This window comes from Aulonocara stuartgranti, assembly GCF_965226115.1.
Source record: "Aulonocara stuartgranti genome assembly, chromosome: 22".
Taxonomy (NCBI): Eukaryota; Metazoa; Chordata; class Actinopteri; order Cichliformes; family Cichlidae; genus Aulonocara; species Aulonocara stuartgranti.
The window spans coordinates 30019944-30042722 of record NC_138957.1 but is presented as its reverse complement, the minus strand read 5'-3'; the positions used below and the strand labels follow the sequence as shown (position 1 = coordinate 30042722).

The 22779-nt window shown below is 39.9% G+C and overlaps 2 protein-coding genes and 1 long non-coding RNA gene across 5 annotated transcripts; 2 read left to right on the top strand and 1 right to left on the bottom strand.

Moving 5' to 3' along the window:
* The first annotated feature begins 4830 nt into the window (after positions 1-4830).
* Positions 4831-9627, top strand: LOC309698819 (C-type lectin domain family 4 member E-like). The gene is made up of 7 exons (XM_082521522.1): positions 4831-4982; positions 5108-5188; positions 8178-8291; positions 8525-8611; positions 8850-9001; positions 9109-9233; positions 9317-9627. The coding sequence occupies exons 1-7, from the start codon at positions 4922-4924 to the stop codon at positions 9519-9521; spliced, it is 825 nt and encodes a 274-aa protein (XP_082377648.1). The 5' UTR covers positions 4831-4921; the 3' UTR covers positions 9522-9627.
* Positions 9628-10698: 1071 nt separating this feature from the next.
* On the bottom strand, positions 10699-22724 carry LOC309698829 (uncharacterized protein). 3 transcript variants are annotated; one of them, XR_014274188.1, is made up of 3 exons: positions 22438-22724; positions 16116-16656; positions 10699-11339 (listed from the first exon to the last, which is right to left on the bottom strand). XR_014274188.1 is itself a non-coding variant. In XM_082521548.1 (2 exons), exons 1-2 carry the CDS (start codon positions 15118-15120, stop codon positions 10936-10938), a joined length of 570 nt encoding a protein of 189 aa, XP_082377674.1. In that variant the 5' UTR covers positions 15121-15205; the 3' UTR covers positions 10699-10935. The 3 variants fall into 3 exon arrangements, 1 of the variants encoding a protein (XP_082377674.1); XR_014274189.1 differs by lacking the exon at positions 22438-22724 and adding an exon at positions 17698-17764; XM_082521548.1 differs by lacking the exons at positions 16116-16656; positions 22438-22724 and adding an exon at positions 14955-15205.
* On the top strand, positions 11361-14948 carry LOC309698833. The gene is made up of 3 exons (XR_014274190.1): positions 11361-14137; positions 14553-14647; positions 14755-14948. It is a non-coding gene; the product is annotated as an uncharacterized lncRNA (long non-coding RNA).
* Positions 22725-22779: the final 55 nt, after the last annotated feature.

Sequence of the window (22779 nt, the reverse complement as noted above, 5' to 3'; positions counted from 1 at the left end):
AGCAAGTAACCAGCTAGCGTTGCTAGGCTATCGTAGCAAGAGACTATTAAACGTCAACGACCATGTCGGACGGATTCCGTAGACCAGACCCATTGGTGTTTTGTGGAAACATCGCCGAGAAGTGGCGTATATTTGAGCAGGAATATGACATATTTATAGCCGCTGCTCATTCCGATAAGGATGCTCGGACCAGAGCGTTCATCCTGCTAAACCTAGCCGGCTCTGAAGCCATCGAGCGGGAGTGCGCATTCGTTTATACACCCGCTGCGCACGCGGGGGAAGGAGAACACAGACGACTGGTGACCGAAGCAGAATCGAGAGAAGACCCGGAATGTCTAAAGCGCAAATTTCGTGAACTCTGTAATCCCCAAACAAACATAACAATGGAAAGGCACAAGTTTAACACCAGAAACCAACGGCCAGATGAAACAATTGAGTCTTATGTGAGTGACTTAAAAAGTAAGGCAGGCAGTTGTAAATTTGGCCAGCTTAAAGACGAGCTCATCAGAGAGACTCGTTTGTGGCATAAACAGCGACAGCATGAGAAAGCAATTGCTGCGCGACAGCGATTTAACTTTGAGCAAAGCAATTGAAATGTGCCAGATATTCGAGCAGACAGATCGACATACGAAAGCTCTAGCGGCTCCAAAGCAAATGGCAGCAAAGGTCGACACTTTGCATCACACAATAAAGAAAAAACATCCACACAAAGTCAAGACAAAGACAGGCAATGTACGGCGTGCAACGCATCCAGAACATAGGCTCGCTCACGCAATCACAAACTGTAACAACTGCGGGGGCAGCCACGAGGCAAAAAGGGACAAATGCCCAGCATATGGCCAGCAATGCCATAAGTGCCAAAAATGGAATCATTTCCAGAAATGCTGCAAGTCATCACAAACACGGCAATTCAAAAAGAGACCCGTAAACCACATTGAAATGCAGGCGCACGGCAGCGATGAAGAAATGTTCTATGTGAATGGAATTGACAGACACTATAAATCCCTGGTTTCCATACAAAAATGACATTTTCACCACGGTGCATATTAATGGAAAACCCTTAGAGCTCAAAGTGGACACTGGCGCCAAATGTAATGTCATGCCAGCTAACCTTTTTGAACAACTGAGACATGATGAAAAACTCATGCCATCACGAAACACTAAACTGGTGGCATATGGGGGAGAGGAAATCCAAACAGCTGGCACAGCAACACTCTCATGCCACTCTGCAGGCAAGGACTACCCTCTGCAGTTCTTCATAGTGAAACGAGACGTACAACCCCTACTTGGCTTACCAGACTCACTTCACTTACAATTAATCACACTAAACAAAGAAGTCCACCACGTAACTAAGGAAGTGGAAAGCACCTTTTCAGAACAGATCTTCTCAGAGTATTCAGACCTCTTCGAAGGTAAACTTCCGGTTACCTATTCCATGAAAATAGACCCAGAAGTCACACCAGTAATAAAGCCAGCACGCAAAATACCGGTTCCAATGCTAGGTTAGAGCAGAATTAACCCGTATGGTCGAGTTGGGTGTGATCACCCCTGTCACAGAGCCAACAGAATGGGTGTCGTCCATGGTGGCGACCCACAAGAAAAATTCAGATGAGATCAGACTCTGCATCGATCCAAGAGACTTGAATAAAGCACTAAAACGCCCACATCATCCTATGCGTACTATAGAGGAGATAGCCGCCCAAATGCCTAACTCCAAAGTCTTTTCCGTCTTGGATGCGAAATGCTCCTTTTGGCAGATAACACTTGACCACCAATCATCCATGCTCACAACTTTCAGCTCACCGTTTGGCAGATTCCGCTTTCTAAGAATGCCATATGGAATAAACTCAGCCAGTGAGGTGTTCCAGCGTGCAATGGAGCAGATCTTTGCTGGATACCCCTGTGCTATCATTGTCGACGACATACTCATCGGTGGAAGAGATATGAAAGAGCATGAACACAATCTCAGAAAAGTACTCGATCGTGCAAGGGAAGTCAAGCTGAGACTTAACCCCCTGAAGTGCAAATTCAGTCTCAAAGAAGCCTGCTACGTTGGCCACGTCTTCACAAGCGAGGGCTTGAAGCCGGACCCAGCAAAGACCAAAGCAATTGAAGAGATGCCCACACCTGAAAACGTCACAGCTCTCCAACGCTTCTTAGGGATGATTAATTACCTAGGAAAGTTCATTCCTAATTTCAGCGAGCTTTCAGCCCCACTTCGGGAGCTAACGTGCAAAGACGTACAGTGGTGTTGGCTCAAGCAGCATCAAGATGCATTCGATGCTTTAAAACGAAGCCTGACCAGTCCTCCTACCCTCAGATACTACGACGTAAAGAAACCCGTCACGCTAACGTGTGACGCATCGCAGTATGGACTCGGGGCTGCATGCCTCCAAGAAGGCGCCCCGATTGCCTACTCATCTCGTACTCTGACACAGACAGAAACGCGCTATGCTTCTTGCAGTCGTATTTGGTTGTTCCAAGTTTAATGATTACATCTATGGGAAACAAATCCAAATTGAAACTGATCATCAGCCATTAGTCACTATCTTGAACAAGCCAATACATTCAGCTCCAGCCAGACTGCAACGCATGATGCTTAGGCTACAAAAGTACAACTTTCAGATAGTGTACAAAAAAGGCTCGCAGATGTACCTCGCCGACACTTTATCCCGTGCTCCCACACCCTCGACGGATCAGAACAGTGATGAAACAGCTGACTACGAGATCATGTCGATCCAGCAAATCTCTTCTTACAGGCTGATGCAGCTAAAGGAACACACTGCCTCAGATCCAGAGCTACAGAAACTGAGCACTGTCATAATGAGAGGATGGCCTTGCAGACAAACTCAGCTGCCCACAGAACTTCGTCAATACCACCCATATCGAGACGAACTCACTCTGGAAGATGGCATTGTCATGAAAGGGCTGAAAACAGTGATTCCCAAATCTTTGCAAAAAGATTATATCGTCATCCTCCACAGAGGGCACCCAGGCATGGAAGCTACCAAACGCAGGGCCCGTGGCATTGTGTTTTGGCCCACAATGACAGCAGATATTGAGCAAGAAACAGCTGCATGTCCAGTGTGCAACAGCACAAGGCCACATCAACAGAAAGAGCCGTTAAAGCTACATCCAGTGCCGGACCTACCCTGGTCAACCGTCGCCACCGACATCTTCGAGTGGAACGGTCAACATCACCTGGTTGTAGTCGACTCTTACTCAGGTTGGGTCGAAGTAGACCTGCTTCCAGACCTAACCGCCAACACTGTCATCACAAAGCTCAAAAGACACTTTTCTGTCCATGGCAGCCCGCACAAAGTAATATCAGACAACGGCACTCAGTTCACCAGCCAACGCTTTGCAGACTTTGCTTCAGCATGGGACTTTGTTCATGTGACAAGTAGCCCAGAATACCTGCAGGCCAATGGATTGGCTGAACGTGCGGTTCGCAGTGCAAAGCAATTGATGGAAAGATCAAAGAGAGATGGAACGGATGTCTTCCTTAACCTACTCAATCTCCGCAACGTGCCACGTGACAACACACTAGGTTCCCCAGCTGAAAGGCTGATGTCAAGACAGACGCGCACGACCCTACCCATGTGTAGACGTCTGCTCGTTCCCAGCCCCAAAAGCAACAAAACAGTTAAAACAAACCTACTTCACAAGCGCCAGGCACAAAAGAGATACTATGACAAGTCCAGCAGACCCCTCTGCCCCCTCATGCCAGGTGAGGTTGTGCGGATGCAAACGCGTCAAGGACATGACTCCTTAGGAACCATCAAGGAAGCCTGCAAAGAGCCCAGATCGTACATCGTCCAGTCAGGAGCTGGAGAGTACAGGCGAAACCGCAGACATATCCTCCCAGTCTCTGAACCGCCACCACCACACGGAGATTCCCGTGATGATTACACCGCAGCCCAACCACCAACCACTGACTCCCCACAGCACATCCAAGAACCCGTGACACACACCGACGAACAAACACATAGCCACACGCAACACTTCACACAAGCCCCAGTCCAGTCCCCCTGTCGCCCGGCACGTGATGCTTACATCACACGATATGGGAGAGTCTGCAAACCAAACCCCAAGTATGAACACTAAGGCATAAGAGATGGACTGTAACACGAAAGAAAAAAAAAAGTGGACAGTACACGTGATGTGATGTCAGCAAAGTTAAATGCTCACCGTGTCCTTACCAATGACACAGTTCAAGGTGTGAAGTAATTCGTTAATGTTTAGGCTAGAATGTTATGATATGGACATGTTGTTAATGTGTTATTGCTAAAGGTGTTGTTAGCAGTTTATACAGCCATAAGCTAAAGAGAGGGGATGTAGAACATCTGACCAATGTTGTTCATTAATGCTGCTTTAATATACCTGTTCCGTACTAGTATGCTGCGCATGCACGCAGTGAGACGGGGCAAGAGAAAAGGGACCCGCCCCCTGGAATGTGATGACTAACGTGTAATGGTTGCTTTGTTTCGAAGTAAATGATGCTCGATGATATTCACGAACCCTGAGTCATTATTAAATAACAAACAAATATGCTGGATTTTTGTGGCTGAATGGATCAGTGGGAGATTGTGTCAAGATACCAGTGTGTGTCAGACCATTTTGTTAGTAATGAAAGCTGAGCCCAAGATCAAGGTGGTGGACAGGACTCTTTCTGTTTCCATTAGACAGAGTCAGCCTGAAACGTCTGTGACACGAGACCAACACTGGACAATGTGAAAATTTCTTGTCATAGGAATTCATTTTGGATTATGTCTGTTTGTGAATTTAAGAGACCGGAAATCATTTTGTGGCAGGAGGTTTTTAAAGCCCTCCTCTTCTTTCTGTTTGACAGGAAATGCTTTCTATTTTGAATCTTGTGAAAAGTTTCTTTCAGACTCACTGAAAGTCACACAACAGTAAAATGTCTGAAGCTGGAGTGCTATACTCTGATGTGAAGTTTACAAGAGAGAAGAAAGCTAATGGTGAGTTTATCTCATCATTGGAGAAAATCTCCTAAAAATTGTTATTTTTCTTTTTTTTTTGCCTGCATTTAATCACCAGGCTTCATCACTTTGAGCAGAAATCTGGTTTCATATTTTTGTTACAGTTGTCATTTCCTCGTTGCCTGACACCACTTACTCTGAAGTAACAATCTCAAAGACTCAGCGGTCCACAACAGAGTCACTTGGTAAGTATGGAGCAGTAATGATAGATTTTCTTGATTGCATAGTTATATCTTGTGTTATATAATACGCATATGCAGATTGCAGACTGTGTGTGTGTGTGTGTGTGTGTGTGTGTGTGTGTGTTTTGCAGTATTGCACAGCAAATCCAGCATGTCCAAATTAACACTGTCGGATTTGATTTCAACACTATTAAAGTGTCTATATGGGTCCACACCAGAGAGTGTTAATTTAACTCTTTTTGGAGAGTTGGTACCTTAACTCTGATTTAGTGTTAAACACCAAATCTGTCTGGAGTTGATAATTTAACACTTGGTGTTAAGAGTTTATATATTAACTCTCAAAGAGTATTTTAGTTTAACTATGTAAGAGTTATCTTCTAATTAATTCTAAAAAGCGGGAATTTTACTGTTCTGAACTTCTAGAAATTTCTTTTGGAAATAAACATTTACTAAAAAGACGCAATGTTTTTTGAAAAACATTTATTCTGAACTGTGCACCACAATTTCAAAACATTTTCTGAAAGATGTAACAGTATACATGTTCTCACTTTCATTAGAATTGTGTTTATCAAAAGGTCTGACATAGGTGAGCTGGTAAATGCAAATAACAGCATTCTCAACATTTATTTCTTCAATACAATATGCATGTCCTTCATTCATCCCTTTGTGAAACTTCAACGTACTTCTGCTGTCCCCCATATTCCATCTTCACAAGCATATCCTGTGCGGAGATTGAATAAAAATTAGTTGACACTAATTAATGGCACAAATAATCCAGTAATCAATTGCAGCACAGTAAAAAAAAAAAGAAAAAGGAATCCTCTTTGAGCCATTACTTGTGTAAAGTATTTTCCCAAAAGACAAAGACACAGGCAACAGTTAATACTGAACTAAATGTAAAACCTCAACCTTTTTAATTTTTACCTAAACCGTGTGCACAAAACTCTGGAGGGATCTATGCTAACGTAGAACCCAGTCAGGACGCCTGCTACTGCTGTTTGCTCGTTTTGTTTTTTTTTTATGGGCGATCGTTTTCAGGCTTCAAGTAGCACCATTATACCAACATTTCACATTCTACACATTGTTTTAAGTGTATTTGACCAAAAGTTTGACTGAAAATTCACATGCAAGCTTTTTTCAAGGCTGTGGTATTTGCCCGCAAACAATACCTTTCAGCTAGCTAAAACAGAATATTATGCTATCACCGAGCAACATGGCTAATGCCTTTCACACAGCTTTGTCTCAACTCCAAAGAGCCACAGAAGTAAAAGCTAATAGAAATAATTGAAACAATCTTTGAAAAAATGACTTACCAAGCATGGCAAACAACTCAAATATGTAGAGCAAAATGTTCTGAAACGGCTTCACTTCAGCTTCGATTGGAGCCTATGGTGCTGTGGGCGGAGTCTGTGAATTTACTCTGTTGGTGTCATAGCTCCTGTAGGAGTTCAGAGTTAAGAAGTCAAGAGTTAATGTTTCCATTGTAACACCTCCAGATTTGACAGAGAAACACTCATTTTTAACGCTCGATTTTAACTACCATCATTTTACACCTCAGAGTTACATTAAAAGAATGTGACTCTACTTAGAGTAAAATTAACTCTATTTTACTATTTTAACTCTATTGGGCGAATGCCCAACTCTTGAGCGATCGTGGCTCAAGAGTTGGGCGTTTGCCTTGTAATCGGAAGGTTGCTGGTTCGAGCCCCGGCTTGGACAGTCTCGGTCGTTGTGTCCTTTGGGCAAGACACTTCACCCGTTGCCTACTGGTGGTGGTCAGAGGGCCCGGTGGCGCCAGTGTCCGGCAGCCTCGCCTCTGTCAGTGCTCCCCAGGGTGGCTGTGGCTACAATGTAGCTGCCATCACCAGTGTGTGAATGTGTGTGTGAATGGGTGGATGACTGGATATGTAAAGCGCTTTGGGGTCCTAGGGACTAGAAAAGCGCTATATAAATACAGGCCATTTACCAGGCCATTTTGCAAGAAGACTATTAACACAAAAACATTTAACACTTTTGAATTTGCTGTGTGCTTTCAATCAGAGTTAATTAATAGAGTGAAGTAGTGTGACTTTACCGAAAAAAGAAACCCAGTCAAAATGTTTTTCACCTGTCAAAATACAATATCTCAGAAAAATATTGGTCAATCACTCTTTGAAAAATAAATAAAAATCTTTTTCACCACTAACACTAAGACATCAAATTCTTTCTACTTTCATCAAAACCTTGAGGACGGACTGTGTTCAGACACAATCATGAAATGTGGCTCTAAATAAATAAATAACTAGAACTGAAATTAAGAAAAGTAAAATGTGAGATATGATAAATGGTGATAAATGTTAAACTACATGCATCAGACAACTGAACAAAGATAATACAGTACAGTAAAGTCATACAACATATGTAGTGGTGAATTTCTATTCATATAGTTCATACTTGTTTCTAATTAGCAAGTGTGAAAGAGAAGTCGACATTTAAAAAAAGAAAAGAAGAGGAAATTGCTCTGAGGAGTGAGATCTGGCTTAGCGTGTGGGTGGGTGTCTCTGTGTGCCCATGTCTGCAATTTATTTTGCATTTTAAAAAATGTTGATCATATCTGCTTCACACTTGCTTACATTTTTTTACTGAACCTAGAGACTTTCTTTAATAATCAGATTTCACAGTTTAATCTATTTTGCACTGACATTTGAACAAGGCTGTAAACATGGGGAATGGCTTTCTTTTGAAACAAGCCTCAAACAGTCATTTGAGGAACATTTTTGCTGTTCACTAATGTGTCAGCGGGTGACTTCTTTTTAAAGTGCCAAACCACTGTGGTCACTGTTCTTTTTCTCCTTGTAGTAGCTGATGTTTACTTATAATTTTTCAAACATGCTGAAAGGTCATTGTTGTCTTAAATCAATATGATTATTTTATATGTGTGGTTTGTATAAACTATACATTTATTAACTTTTTCCACATCTCTATAACATTTCTTTCTCTGCTAACTTTTCAGAGGGGTACCAACAAGATGTGTTGAGCAAAAGGTCAAAGGTCACCACAGAGAGATTGGCCTTGCTGGTTGTCAGTGGTCTACTGGCTGCTGCCGTCATTGGTCTTGTTGTTACTGGTGAGTGGATGCGATGCTAGTTCTTCTTACTAGTAAATACACATGGTGTATAATTTATAACTAGCCTTTATAATGTGGGTTTTTTTCCAACTTTTCTTTTTACTTTTTAAGAGCTGTTTTTGTAAAATTGTGAACATTTTGAAAGAATTCAAAAAGAGAATCTGTCTTATTTAAGTAAAAAAACAAAAAACAAAAATGACACAGAATAATTTGTATTTTCCTTTTTTAATCAGTGTTTGACAACATAAGATTGAAGCAAATGTTCAAAAAACAAGATGATCTCCAAAACAGAAATGAAAGTGGAAACACAAATGTCTCAGGTAAACGTATGTGAATGTTCTCAGTGATCTAGGCCATTGTAGTTGAAGGAGCTTGGATGTAAGCATTAGAGACTCCAACGTTGCAACGCTGGATTAAACTTTTGGACTGCTGATTGACTCGCCCTCTATAGTGTACACATTGTTTAAAAAGGTTGGCCTCCTGCTGCCTCCAAATCACACAAACATGAACAGTGATTTCATCCACCTGACTTAAGTCGTTGCTGTAATCTCTTCAAAGATCAAGCATGTTATAAATGTGAAGAAGGCTGGGAGCAACATGGAGGAAAGTGCTATTACTTCTCCATCAGTCAATCATCCTGGAACAAGAGCAGAGATGAGTGTAGAGCTAAAAGAGGAGACCTGGTTAAGATAGACAGCAGGGAGGAGCAGGTATGAAACACTTTTCACGTTCTCAAATGTTTTAGCACATCTTTATATTTCACCTTCTCATCACAGAAATTATAACAAGGTAATTTTAATCTTCTTTTACTGATCAGACTTTCCTGAACAGAAGACTGAGAGATGTAATGACTGAAGCTGAGGACAAGTTCTGGATCGGACTGACAGACTCAGCAGTAGAGGGCAGATGGTTGTGGGTGGATGGGTCACAACTAAATCAAAGGTTTGATTGTTGTGAAAATATATTTGTTAATTTCCTGTATTAAACTTTCACTGAACCAGTTCTGTCTGTTCTTCATATCGTAGTTTGACGTTTTGGAGGATGAAGGAGCCAGACAATTGGCACGGGACACATGGAGAACATCCTGATGGAGAGGACTGTGTGAGGATGGGAGAAAAAAGTGAAGCTGGTAGTCTGGAGTGGTGGTTTGATGCATTTTGCTCAAAGCCTCACAGAAGTATTTGTAAGAAAGCAGGAGTAAGGGGAAAGTTTAAAAAGGTATGTGACTGAAATTCAGTTCAGTCTAATAAACACCAGAGTGGAATGATGCGGTTTATTTTTAAGTTGTCTCACAAACAGAATAAAATCAACATATTAAAATAAAATTTGAGTAATATTTTGCATCTGATATTTTTCCTTTTTTAATTGTTTAATATATACAAGAAATGTGGGAGCACCTGCACAACTTGAAGGAATTATAACATCCCAAAACTTTTTTGATACCCCTGAAATATATGTTATAAGGAAATATATTTGTTGCAAGGAAATAATATTTAGATATTAACTATATACGTATTTTTATTTTGTTACTTTCTTTCTTGGAGTCCATTTTACAGTTAATCTATAGTAAGGGCTATAATTTTGGACAACTACACTGTTTTTCTGTTTGTTTGTTTGTTTGTTTTTTGCCTCCATACACCGCCACAATGAACTATTAAGATGTGAGCAAAGAAAAAGTCAAAAATCATAAATCCAAGTAGCGGGTCTACAATGTGATTATTTTCCTGGTAATTGTTGTGGAAAATTTAACAATAACCTGCAACACATCCAGTGAGCTTGATTTGAAGTGAGCTTAATAAACACATTGCAATGTGTTTATTAAACCACACCAGGACCATCTCTGAATTGTGGCCACCGCCCTTACATCTTATATACGCAGACACAGACACTCTTAAACAAAGAACATTCCACAGCAGATCAACTATTAGCAGATCCTTAACTGTTCAGTCTAAGAAAAGCTCCGACCAACCATCACCTCATCTGCAACAGGATGTCCAGAGCCCTGAGTCTGATGTGGAGGTGCAATAAAACTTGAGCCCCACTTACGATCACATTCCACATGCATACAAACTGGTGACAGGAGTGCTCTTACTATACTAAAGTGATATGGTTGAAATATGTGATTAATACATGAGAAAAGAAATCTGCCACGACATTACTTTCTTGGTTGCCAGAACTGAATCTTCAGATGATTTCTTCTGCACATTGAAAAAACCAGAGGAAGAAATAAACTGAATATTCCTATGCACCCGTCTCTCCTCCTCTCTGGACATCCAATAACCATTGCTGACCTGATGTCCAGCCACATCTTATCATACCTCACTTTTTCTCGTCAAAACTGTGTTTGTCAGCCACTGTATACTCAATGTAATTTCTCTTATTAAGTCACACATTTGCTTAGTCATGCTCTTTTGTTGCAAGAAACTTTATTTCAATTGGTGAAACAGGCAGCAAGTACTGAAGTCTAGTAGAAAGAGTTTACAGACTTTAAGACGTTTGATTTTTTGGTTAATGTGAGCATGATCAAAACCCTGAAAATGGATTTCAGCTCTACTATAACAGTCTACATTGTTAAGCTGTGGTAAATGAAGGCTGCCTATGGACATCAGATGTCATACAAATCTCTGCATGCCTACTGATTGTTTCAACCAAGAGTATAAGTATAATGGAGAGTCCCGCCTTTGGTCAGGAAGCAGTCATGCTGATAGGTTCCCACCTTGAGCTGCCTTTGGCAGACTCCCAGCTGATCATCAAAGAGCAAGTCCAAGTCATAAACCTCGAGAGTCAGCATGTCATTTTCCTCAGCATAGAAGTAGGAGAATTCCTCATTCCACCAGGGGTTCGCGTCATTGTAGCGAACAGATGTTTTACCCAGAGAAGTAGAACCACAGGACACCGTGACATAGGCATCTGTGGTTAATAGGATAACGGTGGGAAGATTGCTGGCTCGCAGATCATACACCTTGAGTTGGGCTTCGACCATGATTGAACTGCACATCAGCAGCAAAAGGACGAGGGGCACACTAGAGTCCATGGCTTTGCTGGAGGCTGTGGAGAAGGAAAAGTAGATTTACATTTTAGCCAGGATACCTGGATCGACACAGTCAGCCTTGTGAGGATCTATTTTATATTGGATGGAACACATTTATGCAATCCTCAGCATTGTCTACATATCCTCTGTGGATATTGCAGTGAACGGTGTTCCTGAGTCTGTACAGATTTTTTCACTACACAACTTAAATTGCTAAGCTCATCTGCTTAGCAATTTAATTAAAAACTTTTAAATACATTATTTTTTCATAGTATAATCTTCACGTGCTTTATCCGAAGCACACTTTCTGTGTACTCACTACCTAATTTATAGCCAAAGTATTCACTCACTGTGTTTAGCTTAGCTTAGCTTGTAGCCGACTCGTTAACACCATGGCTACTTCACCTGTCCCTCCTGCACATTGTGTCAGATGTTTAGTTACTCCTCAACCTCCTTTAACAGTAATGATACAAATGTAGCATATTTGCAGCTCTGGAGGCCAGGATTACTGAATTGGAGACTCGGCTTCGCACCCTTCATTCACCCGTAGCTAGCCAGGCCCCTGTAGCTGGTGCAGCCGAACATAGCGTAGGACCCGCTAGCTGTTCCCCGGCAGACCTCAAGCAGCTGGGGAAAGAAGGCGGCTGGGTGACGGTGAGGAGGAAGCATAGTCTTAAACAGAAGCCCCAGGTACACCACCAACTTGTTCATGTGTCTAACTGTTTTTCCCCACTCGGCAACACACCCGCCGGGGGTCAAACTCTGGTAATTGGGGATTCTGTTCTCAGACATGTGAAGCTAGAGACACTGGCAACCATAGTCAATTGTCTTCCAGGGGCCAGAGCAGGCGACATTGAAGGAAATGTAAAACTGCTGGCTAAGGGTAAACGTAAATTCGGTAAAATCATAATTCACGTCGGCAGTAATGACACCCGGTTACGCCAATCGGAGGTCACTAAAATCAATATTGAATCGGTGTGCAACTTTGCCAAAACAATGTCGGACTCTGTAGTTTTCTCTGGTCCCCTCCCCAATCAGACCAGGAGTGACATGTTTAACTGCATGTTCTCCTTAAATTGCTGGCTGTCTGAGTGGTGTCCCAGAAACGATGTGGGCTTCATAGATATTTGGCAAAACTTCTAGAGGAAACCTGGTCTTGTTAGGAGAGACGACATCCATCCCACTTTGGATGGAGCAGCTCTCATTTCTAGAAATATGGACAAATTTATTAAACCCCCCAAAATATGACTATCCAGAGTTGGGACCAGGAAGCAGAGTTGCAGTCTTACACGCCTCTCTGCAGCTTCTCTCCTCCTGCTACCCCCCCAAAAACCCATCTCCATAGAGACTGTGTCAGCTCCCACACAGACAGAAAACAAACTAAAAACCAGCAACAAACAACTTAAACATAAACAATTACAAAGAAAGAACAATAAAGTATCCACATCTGAACCAAAGAGTAAAACAGTGAAATGTGGATTATTAAATATTAGGTCTCTCTCCTCCAAGTCTCTGTTAGTACATGACTTAATAATTGATCAACAAATCGGTTTACTCTGCCTTACAGAAACCTGGTTGCAGCAGGATGATTATGTTAGTTTAAATGAATCAACACCCCCGAGTCATTCTAACTACCAGAAACCTCGAAGCACAGGCCGAGGGGGCGGTGTGGCAGCAATTTTTCACACCAGCCTATTAATTAACGAAAGACCAAGACAGGCTTTTAATTCATTTGAAAGCCTGATGCTTAACCTTGTCCACCCCAGCTGTAAAACTCATTGTCAAAATTGACTGAATTTTCCATGTGCATATGTGTAACATGTCATCGGCTTTGCGTGCTATATGGAAAAAACAACAACAACAGTATTGGACAAAGTATTCCAGGACAAAAGCTGGAATACTTTGTGCATCTACATGTCATCATTGTTAGTGCCAAAAAGTTCACAGTATCATTTGCTGAGCCCTCAGGTTTCAAGGAAATGTCTGTGAAAAGATTAGTCTGCTAACAGCTGGTGTTGTTTGGACGGTGTTTCTGTTCACCTTGGTGTTATCACATGCTTTATTAATGGGGTCTTTTCCATAAATGTGACCAACACTGATGACAAGCATCTCTATGCTCTAAAACAAACAAACAAAAAAACAGTTAACCAGTTCAGGGTTGCAAGGGTCTCAAACATAATATTTTCTATTAGAATGCTGAGTTTAAAAAGAACAAGGCAGCAGATTATCTGTTATATTTTCCTCAAATTAATGTGGTAACAAAATGAACTCAGGCATATGAAATGGTACAAATGAAAAGAGTTGATTCACCACACAATGTGATCAGATTATTATTAAAACACAGGAAGTGTGAGCAAAATTATGGGAAACAAATTTAAAGGTTTAAATAGATCTAGATGATAAATTGAAGACAAAAAGATCTTCATTTTATAATATTCTACTATCATTACAATTTAATAAAATTAAAAAACATTTTTCAAAGCGACATTTTTTGTTGTCTTCACATTATAAAACATCTAGCTTAGGCAACAACAGTAACAGCATGATCTTTTTTTTCTTTTTTATTCTCTTTTCTTTTCTTTCAAAAGAGAGCTGTTTAAAGGTTTAAAGTTTTTCTCCTAAATAGAAATCATTACAGAACGCCTAGTCCTACTTAAAATCCCATTCATTTTTCTTTTCTTTTATCATCTACTCGAACTAAGGAAAACGTTTGACTAACTCAAAGACAATTTCCACGCCTCCCCTGCCTGTCTGCAGAGGCAGTTTTGAATTTAGGAGCGGCAAGATGGCAGCGGCAAACCCTGGCGATTCTCCGGTAAGTATATTGTTTTTTTTATCTTCAAGTTTGTCTTTTGAAACGTTAATTTTATTTAAATCCGTTGCTCACGTATAAAGTACACAGACGGGGTCTTTGCTCAACTCGTCTGAGGCGTGTCTCACTAAGCGCTACATGCTAGCATCTCGCTAACCGAGCTACCCTTTACATGCTGTGCTTTAGAAAATAGCATACTCGGTACAAAACCATACTCCGCAGATATTGATAGATAGACGAACACTGCAAATATAATGTTGTAAACGAGAACGGCCAGACCATCTTGATTGAATGTAACTTCGCTCCACACAAGTTTTGTGGTGGACATATTCATATTGGTATCTAATAAATGATTAATTCTTAGATTTTATTGAATGTTAATTTATAAATTGTTTCTGTCTTTATGTGTTTGTTTCAGATTATGCAAGATGAAATTATTCAGTCAGCAAGACACTTGCTGCAGTTACTGACATCATCCAACTGAACTGCTGCTGTGATGAATCAGAATACAAGGTACTTTAGCAAGACTTATGAGTTAATGCTACATTTAACTAAAATGCTATATTTTTTGTGTCCAATATTGTCTCCATATGATTTTGTTTTTTTGCAACATCTTGCAGAGAACAGAGTCAAGGTGGCCAGGGTACCAGCTTGGTCAACCCTGAAAGACCATCCGTTCATCAAGAAATGACCAGGTGAAAAAGTCATAAACTAAACGCATGAGCATGGAATTTAGGATGCAACTTTATATCTTACCTGCTCTACACTCAGGGCTTGAATTACAACAACAGTCAATCACATTAAAAAAATAAATAAATACTTTTGGTAGTTCTGTGTCTCTGTCTCTCGCCTCCAAACCCAGATGGCTGCTGGTACTGAACCGGGTTCTGGTTCTGCTGGAGGTTTCTTCTTGTTAAAGGGGAGTTTTTCCTCTGCGCTGTCACTTCATGCTGCTCAGTGTGAGGGATTGTTGAGGTTGAGTCCATATGTCCTGGGAACAACTGCTGGGCAATGACACCATGCAATCTTCTGGGATTCCTTAGATACAAAACCTGTGAACTGCACTTGTCCTTGGTCTCCACAGCTCACCTTTATACAGTTTTTTTTTTTTTTTTTTTTTGCAGAGGGAAGAAATTTTCCTTTTTGACTGAAGTGTGTGGCTTGTGTATTGTGTTTTTGTGACGTTAAAGACTTGTTGCTGTCTACAACATAGAAAGTGGAGTTACAATCTCACCAGCGATTAGAGCATTGTCTGTATGAGATGGTTGTGTGCTAAAATCGTAGTAGATCATCAGTGTGTGAAATAGTTATTCCCCGTTCTGGTGCTCAGTGTCAACGTCAGCGGGTTGTTTTGAGTTGCTGCTGTGTGACTGGCTAATTAGATTTTTGCTTTAACATACAGCTATACCTAATAAAGTGGCTACTAAGTCAATCAGTCAATGGCCACAAAGTCATCAGATCTGACAGATGTGTAGTAGAAAAACAAGCAGTTGACATTTTAGAAGAATAAATTCCTTTTACATATTACAGAAGTATAAAAAAAAGAAAACTATTAATGCTCCCGAACCTTGTCAGTAAATGCAACATTTGTTTTAAACATTACTGCACTGTAAGTGTGTCCTATGGCACGTGTGTACTCATGTACTTACGTCCTTGTAGCCGTCTGCAGATGGACCTTTGTTGTACACGATTTTTCTTATTATTTTTTTCTATTTTTAGTTTTCTAATATATAATATCTCAATTTCACATTTGTGCTGCTGTAATAAGTGAATTTCCCCAATGTGGGATTAAATAAAGTCCATGTCTATGTAACAGCATGATCTAACTCATCTGATTATTATTAGTTTGGATCCATCTTATCTTTGATGCACAAATTTCTTTTACAGCGCAGGCTACTCTGATTGGATTAGAACAATGAAAACCTTGTAATGTACACTTTTAATTTGAGAAAAAAGCAATAAGGCAGTTCTAAACTCTTACCTGTAGCTCGATCTTGTCTCTCACCACATTACCTGCTGTTAGGGACGTTTTAGAGGCTGACTTATCAGCTTTATGTCAACAATACAATGGCCACACAACCTGCTCCACTCTCACCATTATATAATATGAATCTTACAGGAATAAAAAAAAATTATATTCTCATATTTTTGAGCACTTCTTTGTATTTTTTTCCAGTACAGAAGTGTCATAATTCTGCTTCCTTTTGACCCAGCATTTTGAGTTTGTTATATCCTAGTGATGTTTTGGTTTATGTTCACGTGTATTTATAGTCTTATTCTATTTTTGCATTTCTTTTAGTCCCTGTTCAGTTCTTGGATTATTAGGTTTTATTATTATCATGTTCTCCTGTTTACATGTTTGCTGTGTCTAGTTGTGTTTCCCCTGTGGCGTCATGATAATTTGCTTCAGCTGTGTTCTTATAATTTCCCAGTCTAGTTTTGATATTCCTGGAGAGAAGACTAAGAGACATAATATATTGTGTGGAAGTGTAGAAGCAACACACATCCATCCAAGGTACAGTCTGAAAAAAAGAGCAATGAAGATTATGAATAAAACCACTTCAAGAGAACCATCAAATCTGCTTTTTTAGTAAAATTAATATTTTCAAATTTAAGGATTTGGTCAACCTCAAAACTGCACAATGTACAAAACAGCAAACATCTTTTCAGTAAATGACACTTCCATTTTTTTGTTGTTGCGCCCTCTCATATATACGAGGGGCAGTTGAAGATATTGACATTGATGTGGTGGTAATTCAACTGCAAGGTGAAGAGAAGAGAGCTTTAAATAGATCTGAGTGATCATTATCAAACAATAACAAGACTGCAAAATGAACCTGCATGTGTTTTTACACACACAGTGTGGAGGAGGTTTAGTCACTTTGTGGTTTCAGTAGAAGTTGTGACGAAGGAAACCACAGATAGAAAAAAAAAATGACAACAGCTCCCTAAGGTTGAAGTGTGGCAAATTTGCTTCTCTTTTGTGAAACGTTTCCCTTCATTAAAAAAAAGAAAAAGGAAATTGCCACCACAAAGGTTTAAGCAACGACACAGTATGTACTTTTAAAGCTGAAAAAAGTGGAAAAGGAAATACTTATGAGTGTAGACATTAAATAAATAGCTCTCAATACTACAAAGATATATTTTTTATGTTTATCCGAACTGTTATGGGAAGCAGGGCACTGATTACTGTTAATCTCCACAGACTCAAGAAGTCAATTTTCACAGCTATAGGCCAATTATGAGTTGATACTGTTGATATTTTTATTCATTGATTTAGCACACAACTAGGCTAGGTTATGTAGATCCTTTTCTCTTTACTTATGTTGGTAAAATGATCATTGAAGCTACTGCAATTTTGCCTGACAACATTTTTATGACAGCTATATTTGCCTGTACTTTCATATATATCATAATACATTGACACTCAATTCTCTGTCTAGAGAACACTGGTTAGCTAATGCTGTTGTCAAGTACCCTATCACTAGCAAACAAACAGCAAGCCAAACGATTAATTCATATATGAAATTCCAATGTTACATGAAAATATGTATAATGCTTACCGGCTATTAAAGAAAAGTATCTTGAAATCCAAAGAATTCAAATTGCTGGATCAGCGGATAGAGGCGGTTTCTCACAAGTGCAGTAGTTTTTTAGTTTTTTTTTTTTTCTTTTAAGGCGTTTTTTTCCCGAAGTTGCAAAAGTTTGACGTCACAACAATGAGCTCCATCACTTGCAATGTTGAATCTGGAACAACATTAATTATGACGATGTGGGAACAACACCAACATGAGGATATCAGATCATGTGGTAACTTCAGGTTTAACCCTTTTTTCTGTGTGAAGGTAGTTAACTTCTTCCTGGAATAGATTTAATTGTAATTGCGGTTTTCTTTTGTTCTGCTTTTTAGCTTAAAAGAGGAATGTTTGAATACTCAAAAGATTTTTTAATCAAGTTCTGAATACAGCCAAGAAGAATATGCTACTAATGCAAATTCAGCTACAACCTTTGTGAGGCATCTGCTCACAGCAGTCTTCCCTGTGGAAATACTGCTAGTGAGCAATCTTCGAGGGGGAAAACGAGGCAGAGGAGATGCACGTTTACCGCTTGACAAAAATAAATTGGATGCCATCTACAGTAAGTTTTTAGCTTTTTATGGCATGTTTTCGCAGTTGTCCACACTTCTGGCATTTAAAGATAACAAAGGACCAATGAAAAACAAGGGCCACACATATGAAGAATATCTTCTTAACATTTATGCATATATTATTGTTGATGAAGAAAGGCCTCCACCAAATAGAGGATTCTAGTTGATCTTTTTTGAGTTATATCCAGATGAATGAATGGTCTTTTCGTGACATACTATTGTAGGCCTTAGATTTCTCTGGTGTTTCATTTCCTTTATGGTGCATTTTGTTTGTCCAACTTCAAAGTAACAAATGATGGTAGATAAGTATTTTACATTCTGAATGTTCTTGCATTGGATGTATTTCAGTGACTGCGTTTACATGCAGCCGATAACCCATTCAAAACTGGAATGTTAGCAATAACCCGGTCACACATGGCTTTAAAATACTGGCAAAAATCCAAATATAAGTTTTGGAGTTACCAAATATTTTGGTGAGAAAAGGGTCATGTAAAACCTCTATCGGCATATCGCCATCAAAATGAAAATGGATTTGTGTTTTGCACATGTTCTATTCCCACGGAATCCTGGTCTTTTGAGTAGAGGAACTTTGCGTATGTGCCGTCTGGCTCTCTGTGACTCTCTCATCTCATGCATGTGAATGAGTTATTCCGAATGTTTCAGAAACCTGAATAGTGAGCCTCACTCAACCATAACCTGAATATTGGCTGTATGTAAATGTAGTCAATGTAGTGAACCTCTCCATGCATCGTCTGCAAATTTCAAAGCTGGCACCATTAGATATTAAGACTGATTAATGCAGGATCATTGCACTATTGTTTAAGATCATTGGGTTCTTTTACACTACTAATTCAGTTCTTGTCATCACCCCCCCCCCCCCTGCATTTTTGTACATATACAGTGGGGCAAAAAAGTATTTAGTCAGCCACCGGTTGTGCAAGTTCCCCCACTTAAAATGATGACAGAGGTCAGTAATTTGCACCAAAGGTACACTTCAACTGTGAGAGACAGAATGTGAAAAAAAAATCCATGAATCCACATGGTAGGATTTGTAAAGAATTTATTCGTAAATTAGGGTGGAAAATAAGTATTTGGTCACCTCAAACAAGGAAAATCTCTGGCTCTCACAGACCTGTAACGTCTTCTGTAAGAAGCTTTTCTGTCCCCCACTTGTTACCTGTATGAATGGCACCTGTTTGAACCCATCATCTGTATAAAAGACACCTGTCCACAGCCTCAAACAGTCAGCCTCCAAACTCCGCCATGGCCAAGACCAAAGAGCTTTCGAAGGACACCAGGAAAAGTATTGTAGACCTGCACCAGACTGGGAAGAGTGAATCTACAATAGGCAAGCAGCTTGGTGTGAAAAAATCAACTGTGGGAGCAATCATCAGAAAATGGAAGACATACAAGACCACTGATAATCTCCCTCGATCTGGGGCTCCACGCAAGATCTCATCCCGTGGGGTCAGAATGATCATGAGAACGGTGAGCAAAGATCCCAGAACCACACGGGGGGACCTGGTGAATGACCTGCAGAGAGCTGGGACCAAAGTAACAAAGGTCACCATCAGTAACACACTACAACGGCAGGGAATCAAATCCCGCAGTGCCAGATGTGTTCGCTGCTGAAGCCAGTGCATGTCCAGGCCCGTCTGAAGTTTGCCAGAGAGCACATGGATGATACAGCAGAGGATTGGGAGAATGTCATGTGGTCAGATGAAACCAAAGTAGAACTTTTTGGTATAAACTCAACTCGTCGTGTTTGGAGGAAGAAGAATACTGAGTTGCATCCCAAGAACACCATACCTACTGTGAAGCATGGGGGTGGAAACATCATGCTATGGGGCTGTTTTTCTGCCAAGGGGACAGGACGACTGATCCGTGTTAAGGACAGAATGAATGGGGCCATGTATCGTGAGATTTTGAGCCAAAACCTCCTTCCATCAGTGAGAACTTTGAAGATGAAACGAGGCTGGGTCTTCCAACATGACAATGATCCAAAACACACCGCCCGGGCAACAAAGGAGTGGCTCCGTAAGAAGCATTTGAAAGTCCTGGAGTGGCCTAGCCAGTCTCCAGACCTCAACCCCATAGAAAATCTGTGGCGGGAGTTGAAAGTCCGTGTTGCTCGGCGACAGCCCCAAAACATCACTGCTCTCGAGAAGATCTGCATGGAGGAATGGGCCAAAATACCAGCTACTGTGTGTGCAAACCTGGTAAAGACCTATAGTAAACGTTTGACCTCTGTTATTGCCAACAAAGGTTATGTTACAAAGTATTGAGTTGTTTTTTTGTTATTGACCAAATACTTATTTTCCACCCTGATTTACGAATAAATTCTTTACAAATCCTACCATGTGGATTCATGGATTTTTTTTTCACATTCTGTCTCTCACAGTTGAAGTGTACCTCTGGTGCAAATTACTGACCTCTGTCATCATTTTAGGTGGGGGAACTTGCACAATCGGTGGCTGACTAAATACTTTTTTGCCCCACTGTATATAGGTGCAACCCTTGAGAAGTGGCCTGGGACCCATCCTTCCAGCATTGGTACTACAATCAATGCCAAGATCACAGAACTCCGGGCCAGAAATAAAAATGTCTCTGTCACAGCATCCCCATAACTTGACTTTCAATGTCTCGTTTGGCATGTTATTATAATGCCAATTCATGTTTTATCTATTAAAGATAGATTGTTTGTTTTGTTTTTTAAGTGGGCAGGTTTTTTGCCCTCCAAAGTTTTACTTATGTTAGCAGGTAAAAGTTCCACAAATTTGCAGCAAAAAGGTATGCAGCTTAGCATGCTCTTTAAACAATAGAGCTTAGATTTGGTTAAATATTTCTGTGAAATATCAGTATGTGACTGTTATATCAGAATAATAAAAGTTAATTGAATTTAAAGATTGCCCAGTATTCATGTTTTTTGTTTTTGTTTTCTTCAGTATTACAATACATTGACTGCCGACCTGTCAAAGAAAGTTATGTTGGCTTACGAGTTTGTCTTTGCATTGCTAGTTTTTAACTGATGTTGGTCAAGCAGGGGCAAATGATACTGTTGTCTTTTTCATATGTGATAGATTTTTTTTTCTAGTAATGTTAATTTGTATAAAATTAATAATTAAGTTTATAGGTTTATGAGATGAGATTTAAGAATTCTTAGAAGAAAAATGTAAAAAAAAAAATAGTTTACCATAAAAATGTATTGCCTGAACATAAAGAGAAAACATATGTAATCTAACATATTCTTAGAATATATGTATAAAAAGCATTAAAAAAAAAAAGAGATTATTGCCCTGCAAACTACATTTACTTTACATATAAAAAAAATTTATCTAACAGATTTTGTTCATATATGTAAAGCATATGTCTTTATGACAAATGTACTAAAAAACTATGCATGTACTTTCCTTATATAACTTATGTGATCCTCTTTATTATCATGTATGAAAGTAATCCGAAAGTGGCCACTTTCAGGAGTAAATCATACAAACCTTATATGATTCACTATATATGGAGCAAATTAAAGCTGATGCAAATCTTTTCTAAGTTTTTTCTATTTCTTTAACATATGGGTATGTTCCGACAGTGACAGTTCAGCAGAAAGTACAAGTATGAGAAAAAGTAAGAGGAAATTACACAACTAAAAATATAAACCCATCTCTCAGGAACATACAAAGAGAAGCTGTCTTAAAAGGCACTCTCAGAGAACGGATGCAAGTTCTATAACAGCAACTACTACTAGAGATAGTTTTGAATCACGTGATTTTGAAGAGCCCTTGTCTGGGTTAAATAAACCTGGAGAAACCATCTCAGCTGTAGATCTGTTATGGTCATGACACTTCAACAAAAAAAACCCAAACAAAAAACATGGTGGTGGACTGTACAAGAAAAACATTTTATTGTTGTTTTTGCTTTAAACCATAGATCAAAATGGCACGCCATTTGGGATCCAAACAAAGATAAACCCAAAGTGTTGAGAGCAATCAAATTCCCCAAGGAATCCAAAGAGCCAAGATTGCAGTTTACTTTACTGACTAACAAAGGTAACCGGGCCCATAATAATCGTGTGCTTGAAAAAGGAAAAGGTCTAGTGATACCACCTCAACAATGTTGTGCATTAGTGAAGGCCAGTGACTACCTAACTGAGAATTACCTGAAGAGAAAATCCCTTTGGAGGTATATGTAAAGATGTCATCTGAACGAAATAATCAAAGCCATGAAGCCTGGAACATCCAGGGTACAGTCTATTTGTTAATATGCTGAACCACTCCCAAGTGGTGTAAATGAACGGTTTTGGAAACTGGTCCTTGATAAGACTGGCGATGAGATCACCAATGTTGTCCACAGTGAGAAAAACATACTGAAACTTGGGGAACACCTCTTCAGTAAGCTTTGACACGATGTTGCAAAACATGAATCACAGGGCGACCGAGGCTCAGGGGATAGTAAAGGTATAGTAATCATTCCCAACTATTTTCAGTTGAAGATGATAAAG